Here is a 10,647-nt window from a genome sequence, read left to right as displayed (position 1 = left end):
TTTCCTTTCTCCCACTCTCTTGCCCCTTTGGTCTCCTGTTACCTGTTTGCCACCATCAACAACAGTAGATTTACCTGGTAGGCAGTGTGTGTGCACTGTTATGTCAAGTCATCCCCCAAGTTATGCAAAAACATACGTACCATACCAAACCGAAGTGTTCCACTCAGTGGAAACACGTCATAAGAGGCCTGCTCCTTCTGTCAGTCTCTATGCAGAAGTTGAGAAACGTTTCTTCTTCTTTCCAAGCGTCATCCAACCACATCATGTTATGCAAGTATCCCAGCACAGGTGCTAGCCAATCAAATCATCTTTAATGTCTAGCTCAGCGGAACACAGCGCTCAAATAGCTCTTGGACAAGGTTGTTTTCCTTGTTACCAATTGTTATGTGTCAGACATTGTCATCACACGCTCTTAGCAACATTAGCACCACTTGCTATATACTGTAGATAACCATGACAGACACTGCTCTGCTAACCGCTGATCGCCACCTACAGCACTCTGACCCACACACCGTCAAGCACTTCTGTGACACAAACATGTGAGTCCAGGCTAAAACTATCTTCCGCTTCCATTGTACACCTGAGGTGCAGGAAGTCACCAAAAAGATAAAGACTCCATAAAGACAATTAAAACCACCTCACTTATGACGGTGAGCTGCATTTCAAATTGTAAAAAGGTATGTGTTATAACTATCATCCACACACAGGGGCCAGCCACTTTATTAAGTACCCCTGTTCATCTGCTGAATACAGATATCTAACCAGCCAATCACACGGCAGCAAGTCAATGCATTTAAGTGATATGACGTTCAGAGCGAGCATCAGAATGGGAAAGAGAGGTGACTTGTGTAACTTTGATCGTGGCAGTTAATGAAGCGTTTGAGATTTTCATGCACAGCCGTCCTTAGAGCTCATAGAGACGGATCTGAAAAGGAGAAAATATCCAATTGTACCCAGATTTGTACTTTTCTTGTCCTTGTTTGTCTGTCTTGTATAATGGTCTGCAGTCTGCGGTGCTTGTTTGTGTGTGTGTGTGTGTGTGTGTGTGTGTGTGTGTGTGTTTATAGTTCCTGAGAGCTGATTGGTCCTACACAGGAGCTTTCAGTACAAGAGGATTGTCCCAATGGACTCCCCTTAAACCACTCACAGATAGATTGCCAGCAGACTATTGTTCCAGCACAAATGGAGCAATTAACAACATCCTGTTTGTCCCAGGAAGAAACAGTCTGTTCTTAGTTTAAACCATTTAAACAGTTTCAGTTATTATGGTCTCATTCATTAACAACAATAACCAGTATATTACAGTGTTAATCGGTTTGACGGGATTTATGTTGCATGTTGTATTTGAAATATTATTACTTGAGCACAGAAGATGACAACGCCAACTTTCACAAAGCACGTGTCCTTGAAAAGTGAGAAACGCACTTGTTTTCACAGGCTGTCAGCGTGTCAGTGGTTACGTTGTCAGGGCAGCAGATTTTCCCTCTCATTTAGGAGTGAAGCTCCCTGGTATGGGAAAGCAATACAGACATCTCGGTGAAGCAATAAAACATTCATTGACAGCTATTGTTCAGGCTCTCAACAGGGTCGTTATTATTGTTGCTCTCCAGGCCTCAGAAATAGAACAAACAAGCATCTGGATGAGGGCAGTTTACAACGCTGTGCACACCTCAGCTTCTTTAGCTGTGCATGTTCACTGGAAATCTCCCACGGAGCGCTGAACAAGTGTCTGACTCACTTTCTTTCAGAATGTGTTGGAACTGAACACATCAGGGGAGTCAGGGATTACAGAGTGGTGGTGGAAGACGTTTCCTGGAACGCAAAGTGTGAGCATTGTTTGTTGAATGCTTTGTTGCTGGGTCATAGACTGGAGTTCAACACACATGCGAGGAAGAAACATGTAGAGGAAGAGTGCGGGAATGAACAGGCCAAACAAATAAGCAGTCGACACCACAAAAGCATTGAAGTTTGGCACCCAGCTCCAGGAGCTTAACTGCAAACTGCTGGTGGTGGCTGACTGCAAAAAGAAAAGTATGAATACATAAGAAATATCTACCTATCTATCTGTCTATCTGTCTATCTGTCTGTCTTTCTGTCTATCTATCTATCTATCTATCTATCTATCTATCTATCTATCTATCTATCTGTCTGTCCACCCATCCACTTTGTCTGTAAGTTTTTACAGTAAACCCCACAGCCCTGAAATGACTCAGCTGACGTGACCCCGGTGTGTACGTGTGCATGCATATGACATAAAAATACTTTTGGCCAGAGACACAGCAAGACCGTTTGAAAACACTGTTAAGCAGATGAGGCTAAGCTTGAGTCCGACATGTGAGGCGATCCATCACAAAGATGTTTCCACAGAGATTTGAGGACGACTGTTTGCTCAGGTCAGAATGGAGTCATGCACATACTGTACATAAACACACATATATATATATATAACCTGGGCCTGATTTTAGACGATGATGAATGAGCTTTGTTCGACGCTAAATCACATTTCCTAATATCTCAACATAATTCTGAACTTACGAAACCTGGCACCACGCTACGATTTCCCTGTATCACTGCCAGGTTCCCCCACACAGAGAGAAAAGCTGATACCAGAGCTGAGTCATGCACTTCACAATCAGTAATTCCTCCTTCACCGTGAACAGTCAAACGACAGCATTTGACCTGGAGACGCATATATTCCAGTAAATTCCTCAGCGTGAGCATCACTGCTTTACGAGTGCGATGGGCCAAGTGTCTGGAGCAGGTATTCTGCATGTTGTCAGTGAAGCAGACACATGGCCCCTGAGTACAGAGCTCAGATTTGGCTTCCAGCAGGAGGACGTAATAGATTCATAAATGACGCGCACAGACACGCAAACATGGATGACCAGTAAATCAGGCAGTGAGCCCTGAACCACTACGTGATGGATTGAGTTGATTTCTGTCTTCTGGTAATTATGCTGTGGCTGAGTGCTGTTGGATGATTTGCATGTGTGTGTGTTTTTTTTTCTTTTTTTTCGTTTGTTTGTTTGTTTTGTTTCTCTGTGCATGTGGGTCCAATATGTGTTTAAAAGGGTTTAAGTGCAGTGTTGCGTGAGCAGGTGGAGCATGTGGCCAATTTAAGCAACGTTGGCTGTACGACAGAAATTCTTCTGTAGAGGAAAGAAAAAAAGAAGAAGAAGAAAGAGCGAGAGATGCTTGCCTGATTCCATTTTGTCCACACAGAGGATCACGGAGGCCTGTGTCTCAGTCGTCTAACCCCATTTCCTCCTCACGTCTCACTGCTCTCCTTCATCCTCTGCACCCTTTCTTCTTCTTCTTCTACTTCTTCTTCTTCTACACTAAAGGAAGCAGACAACTGAATCCCAAGATAAATCCTCTCCCTGTACTCGGTTTACTTGTCTGAATGCTCCAGTGAAGATGATGAGTGTAGGTGCAAGTGTGTCTTTGTGCGTTCAGCTTGTCTTGTCTCTTGGGGTTTCTGTATTAACTGTGACATTTGCCGCAATGATTTCCATCTCAGTGCAAAAAATGAAAACAAACCCATAAAACCTTTTTTTTTTGCATGTGTAAAAAGCATGTCCAGTAAAAAGTTCAGAGCAACTAAATCCCTTTGCTCCTTTTCTGACCTGTCCATTTCTCCACATGACAGAGAGGAGGTCGACAGAAGGGGGAGATGTATTTTCCATGCAGTCACTGAGTGAGACTTTAATGCCTATCAAAGTGGAAGAGAAACATTAACGTTTGCAAATGAAGCTAGAGCCTTAAGCAAAAAATAAAAACTAATTCAGAGAAGTTGGTAAAGAAATTGTAATTTGTAGGACCTGCTGGGGAAATATAGGGATGAAAGGAAAAACATGGTAGGTGGACACAGGGGCCATTTATGTGAAGATGACATAATCACCTGTTGCCCCCACATAAAGCCAACATCTGCAAAATGTATTAAATGTCTATCCCTCCCTCACGTCAACCTCCTTTTTTTCCGTCCAACTCACCGCCCGTGAGCAGACACTATGTCACTCGTGGATAATGTCTTTAGGTGTGAAGTGTGCGTTTTATTGCCATATCAATAAAGTTGGATTCAAAAGACCAAAGGCTGTCAAACCAGGTGTCATGCAGGTCTTTTTTTAGATTCATTAACTTCAGATTAATGTACATCTGGACACTTTTTACTGTTTGACCACTTTTAATCACATTGTATTTAAGTCATGTTAACAGCATTTACAAATTGTAACATGCTCCCAATTGTAAGTACTACCAGAAATCTTTTTATTTCATTTTGAACCACTAATGCAAATTAATACCAGAGGTTTCATCATAACTGTTCTCATTGCAATCCAAATCGTAATTGTACTTCGGTCATTGAATTAATCACTTGTATTAAATCTACATATTCAACACTAAAATATGATGAACTTTAAACCAGACCATAAGAGATTGGTTCATCAATTCTCTTGCAGTTCATTTCAGATAACTGACTAAACTGAGGCGCCATTCATATCAGAACGTACCAAAATATCTGAGAGAGAGGTTGTCTCCTCCCTTCTCATGCACAATCATCACCATGAAAACATGACATTAATGAATATTAATCCTCATGCCGCCCCCACACGTCTATTCATCCAGAACCCAATCTGCCCTAAAAGCCATTTAATAGATTACATTTATTGGGTGTTTTCATAAATGTAAAGGCTGTTCCATTTTCACAGCATGGTTCATTTCTCATTTCATCCGTCCACTTCAATCAGTCATTAGTCATTCACGCCTCCACATTTGCTATCTTTTGTTTGGAGAAAAAAAAAATTGAAATCATAGATTACAATGTGGCATATATTTTTTTAAGCTCTTATTCTTTCTTTCTTACATACACACACATATACCTATTGGTCCAGTCTGTGTCCTGTAGGAGGATCATATTATGTTGATACAGCTCTTATGCGCCTAAAACCTGCAAAACAGACACTGACGTACTGTAAACAGTGGACTGCTGGGAAGCTCGGCTCCCATTTCCCTCTCCATCCTCTGGCTCTCCTCTGTCCACGCAGCTCTCTGTGCTCCTCTAAAGCCAGCTGCGACTCGGTTTCCTGGCCCTCAGAGCTCCTGGCCCCCTGACAGCTCTCATGGAGGTGCCACCCACACCTTAACCCACCTCCATCTCTCTCTCTCTCTCTTGCAAGCCAAACCTGAGCCGCCTACAGAAGCGGCCCTGTTATGCACTGATGCTTTTTATATCATGTGTGCCAGTCTGTTATTCAGCCTTGTTTTGGATCACCAGCTGAGAGCCACTCAAACCACTTTTACACATTCTACATCATGGCAACTGAGTTAAATATAAACTTAAAAAATACTCTTTTACCCATTCAACATTCCAGCCTCTGCATTATTTACTATGAGCACGTTATTGCGGTTGTTTTCCAGAGTATGATATCCACCTATATTGTATGTCCCTGTTTAGTTGTCCAGAACATGGCATGCAGACATGTGTTATCAATCTGTGAAGCCCTCTTCTCAGAGAGGCCAAGTTTTCCACAGCAATTATACTGGAATCTCTAACAAAGTCCAGCAGAGCAGAACAGGGTTAACTTACCAGCTGACAAATGACTTTGTTTCCCACATTCAACAGCATCAGAAATTTGTTTAATAGGCCTTATTACTCAATAATCTTCTCGTTTACTATTGTTATATTTGTTAAATACATCAACGTGTCTCCCTAAAAATATAAACAATTCAAACACCAAGAAAAACAGACCTTTGTAACATGACCACCATGTTCGCGTTTATCCAAGGGGGTTTTCGAATAGAATTTATAGGACCAATTTCTGGGTGATGTAACTCCACCAAATTTGTATTAAAATGTCATCATCACCATCACACTTACAAGGTTTTCTGAAGTGCCAGCGATGCTTTTTAAACTTTTGCACATGTTTGGAAAGTAAGATCTAAGGAAACTTGGGGTAATAATGTAGTGGACCTTCTGTGATGATGAGGGACACTCACTCGGCCTATTCAAAGAAAGGTACAGTAGTATATAATGTGCCTTGGCCTCCTCGTGACGGCCTGGTGCCAGCTCTGCTCTGCTCCGCTGCCAAACAAGACCACAACATGGGCCTCTCTCTCTCTGCCTCAGCAGCAGGCACTTTACTATTACAGCTATGCATGGCTGACCCCAGGCCTACCAGCTGTTCACAGGCACCGTAAATCGCTGCTTAGTGCAGTTTTTTTACAACTGACCTCAGACCAGCTTTACTGTCACTGTCAATAAAAGACTGTACTTTACAGGACACTTAGGGGGAAACATGTATGCTACTTAAGGGATAACATCAGTCAAATCATTCCCTTCAATGATTGCCTTTTTTACTTATTTTGTTTGCACAGCAAGTACCAGTTAACGAGAGTGACTTTCTTTTTTGTCATCAGTCGCTCTGAAATGTAGTGGTCAGTAGTAAATAGTCAACCAATGAGTAATATTTACTGTTGCTGTAAAAAAAAGATCAAACATATCTGTGTTCATAATGAGCTTTTTTATTTAAAAGCACATGTATTACAGCTTAGTACATTTTGCAGAAAAGAAAAACAGCATTGCTTCAATTTCTTTTGTACAAAAGCACAGGACAATACAAAAATACTAATATTGAATTTTAATACACAATTGTGGATGTACTTTTTGTGAATGCATATTACAAATGTAACTATAACACTCTACAATAGTTCAGTTACCTAGATACAAAAATCTGTCAATCGATGCTTTTTAAGCAGCATTTTCATAAAGAACACAGGTCTGTAATCATAGTGGATATATCTAAACATGTTTAACAAATATCTTACAAGTTAATTTTAGTAATCTATACATTATTTATATATTTATAAAAAAAAAGAGAGAGCGAGAGTCAAAACGGCTTTGTGAAATGATAGGACGGACTATACGGCGAGAAAGATGTGCAACATGGCGGAGTGTCTTTTTGGAGGAGGGTTCTTGAGAAGCCGGAAAATAAACAAGGGCTTGTGGTTGTGGTTCTGTACAACTGATAGTGATTATACATAACATGGCTATAAACATACAAGGTCAAAGATGTTTTTTTGTTTCGTTTTTTTCTTTTAGCAGAGAATAAAAATATTAATTCCACAGTTTCTGACACATTCACCTGCTCTCTCACTCTCTGACACACACACACACACACACACACACAAAAACACACACACATGGCACAGCTGACAGTGTGTGCTTCATTTGACACACAGTTCATCAAGAGGGTTCTTTTCACAGGGCGCAGCGCTCATACATATTTAAACACACAATGTCCATGTACAAGCACAAGTGTAACACACAGTGTGTGTGTGTGTACAGATAACACACACACACACACACACACACACACACCCACAAAAAACATCTATTGCCAATGAGTGATTGGGTGGGTGAGAAGCCCCTCCCTGCCAGCAGAAAGAGGCTCAATCATCCCGAAATAATGTGCCAGCTTAGCTGTAAATCATCACCCTCTGCCAAGGCGACAGACCACGCCCCTTCACCCTGCCCACCCATTCTCTACCCTGTGAAGGAAGATAAACAGATGGCCCCAGCACGAGAGACTGGCATGGCACAGCCACGCCTCCTGTACAGGTGCTGAGGCTGGGAGGGTTGTGGCATCTGTCTCCCTCCTTCCACAGAACTTGTCCCTGCTTTACTACATCTAACCCTCAAGAAATGCAACATCCCGGGTTTAGGCTGCACTGACAGTCCACTGCAAAGAAAACCTTGACGTGCTGAATCTGGAGAGAGAAGTACATGAGACACCCAAAGACCTGCCCTGAAATATGTTATAAAGGCCTTAAAACACAAGTGTATGACGCTTGCAGGAGCCTACAGGAAAACATTCACTGTTATTGAAGCCATGCTGTGCTAACTTTATCTGGGTATGACGTCTCATGAGATGATCGATCCAAGCTCTGGTTCTAGGGGTCAGTATTTCTGTCTCGTGGACATCAGCATCATCAAACTTTCTTTCAGTCGGACATCACAGGCAGCAAGTGGTGATAATGGACAACAGACGTTAAAACAGTGCTATAAGTTATACTTCTCTATAATGTAAATATGTCTATGCTGCTATTTATTGCAGTAATATCCTTCCCGTAGCTAAGGAAGTTGTTGTCCTATGGTGTTCCAAGGCCACAGAGAGTTCCGAGAGGAGGCATCACTGAGACTCCCTCCCCTCCCTATAGGCAGGGGTTTGTCTTTTTTTTTCTTCATTTTGTCTGTTTTCTTTGTTTTCTTCACAAGGGTTTATCCCTTTGTGTGGTTCCACCTCTGTCAAACCTCCGCACCCTCAACTCTGCCTGTCAAGTAATCAAATCATGAATTCATTTTGTCGTCTAACCTTCCAATTCGTTTGTGTTTGTGCTCAAAACAATGGGCTCACATGTTGATTAGTAGTTAACGTAAAATAGTAAATAAAAACAATAAAAAGTCTGAAAAGTGAGAGTGGTCTCTGCTGTGCAATTCTCAAATCTGACACCCTAGCCCACAAGGCGACTGGCAAGGTACTTCAAAAGGGGGGGGAGGAGGAGGAGGAGGAGGATGCCATTTGAGAAGCAGCTACAGTCTCTCGTCGCTACATTCTACTGTCCGATGGGAGACGAGCAGCACTGTGATTGGCTCCTCGGTCACAGGAAAGAGACGTGGCTTCTCTCACACCATGTTGTGGTGGTTGTTCCTCTCGATGATGTCGGACGAAGGCAGCAGCTCCTTCTTGATCGGGGAGGGTGGGGGCGTGGCCGGCTTCACCCGGGGCTTGAACAGATCTGACACGTAGAACACCTGGCGGACACACGGAGGGAGAGCGGGGTCAGGAAACAGGCAAACGACATTCACCAGTGAACTACACATGTATACTAAGTGCCCGTCTTTGGAGAACCACAAAAAAAGGTCTAGATTGTGTTCGTCTTGTGTTCCAGAAGAAGTTCCTTGGAAAACCAGAGTGGCAAAAAAAAAGGGAGCACAAGCCCATATGATAAAGTTCAAGCAGGTGGTTGCTAACTCTGCAGACAAGCTTGCGTTACTTTAAATTTAATTTGGCTGACAAAGGGAAGCGAGTGAAGGTCGATAAACAGCAGGCTGATTGAAATCTATACGCGCCGCCATATTCTGGACCATCTGTAAGTGTTTCACCGTTGCTGAGAGGAGGCCCAGCAGGAGGGCAGTGCAGTGGTTGGGTTGTATTACTTCGCAGGTCTGTCGTGTGACACTTTTTATAATCTCAAATGTGTGGTTTTAGTGCAGCTTACTCATTTATAGTGTATCCATCTAGTCGTTTTTTTCAACAACGCCAAGAGTGAATTCCCCTTTGACATCACAATGAGGTCAGTCTGCCAGTCTTTGTAATGAATGAAGGGAACGTTGGAGGGAAAAAGCAGGAAAGGAAATCTTTCCCTGAGATCTTGATGACATCATCAAACAGGAAAATGAGCAAGGATTGATAGGAAGTGGGACCATGGAAACGACTGTACACTTAAAAGGGATCTGGGCTGTGTCGAGGGAAGAAGCTGCCATTCAGAATTATCCAGATTTGTCCTCCCATTTACTGCTTGACACTTCGGTGTCCATCTTTGTTTGTTTGACGTATAATCCCTGATCTATTTATAAAACGGTAATAAAAGGTTGTCTCATTAGGCTCTCTATAGACACATTGTCTCCTATTATAGCGTGACATTTACTGACAATAAAATGACCTTCACTGGTTCACCTCTGACACCGATGACATCACACAGACATGGACAACCCCATGACATACAGCTGCTTTCAAGGCGCATATAAAGAGACCCTGTGTCAGTACAGTTATCACTGAGTCATGTGTTCAGTACGTCATGCGTGTATATATGTGATGTTATTATGGAGGTGTAGAGAGATATGAGGCTCAGTCATATGTCATCGAGGAATCCAGGATCACAGCGGGACTATGGACAGAGTGGTTACGGTTAAGTTGTAACCCTTTGTTTAAGCTGTCCAAATGAATGGAAGCCAATCTGGAGTCCAACAAAGAATAGCTACGCAAACCCGTGTGTGTGTGTGTGTCTTTGTGTGTGTGTGTGCGTGTGCGTTTCTCTGTTAAAATGCCATGCCTGACTCACAAAGACACAGACTGGAAGACAGGAAGTGGGTGGTTTGCAGGAAATGTAAATGTCTAGAGAAAAAAATAACCCACATTACTCACAAAACCCCCCTTTACGTATATCAAGGGAGTGCACATTGAATGATACCCACCGCACTCGCCAGTCAATATATCACCAACTGCTTTTACATCAAAGTAAGTTCAAACCCGCTGCTCCGGCTTTATTTTGCACGTTTACTTTAGTCCTGGGAAAATATTGGTCTTATCATTGCTTTATTATCATCCCGTAATATGTGTTAAAATCCTGCCTTTAATTGTATATGTGCACAAGCTGCGAAAACAACTGTGTAAATGGTGTGCAAACATGCGGTATGCAATATGGAGAGTCGTGACTCGTGTCTGTTGACTGACACAGTTGCTTCTACAAGTTCACTGACCACACAGACAATGCTTAAGTATCTGAGACCCCCCCACGCAGTGCAGTAAGTCCTCATGTGTCTAACCAAGAACTGGGGGAGAGAGATAGCATCTTCTGGCCTCGTCCTCC

At 42.5% G+C, this 10,647-nt stretch overlaps 1 protein-coding gene across 2 annotated transcripts in view; it reads right to left on the bottom strand.

Moving 5' to 3' along the window:
- Positions 1-6,499: 6,499 nt before the first annotated feature.
- Positions 6,500-10,647, bottom strand: part of plpp3 (phospholipid phosphatase 3) — a 28,509-nt gene continuing 24,361 nt past the window's right edge. For both annotated transcript variants that reach the window (XM_058637449.1, XM_058637450.1), the window contains exon 7: positions 6,500-8,809. In XM_058637449.1, the coding sequence (XP_058493432.1) occupies positions 8,681-8,809 (129 nt within the window). In that variant the 3' untranslated portion in view covers positions 6,500-8,680. The remainder of the gene's footprint in view (positions 8,810-10,647) is intronic.

The sequence above is a fragment of the Solea solea genome, chromosome 9 (genome assembly GCF_958295425.1).
Source record: "Solea solea chromosome 9, fSolSol10.1, whole genome shotgun sequence".
Taxonomy (NCBI): domain Eukaryota; kingdom Metazoa; phylum Chordata; class Actinopteri; order Pleuronectiformes; family Soleidae; genus Solea; species Solea solea.
The sequence above is the reverse complement of the archived record's forward strand: the minus strand, read 5'-3'. Positions and strand labels throughout refer to the sequence as shown.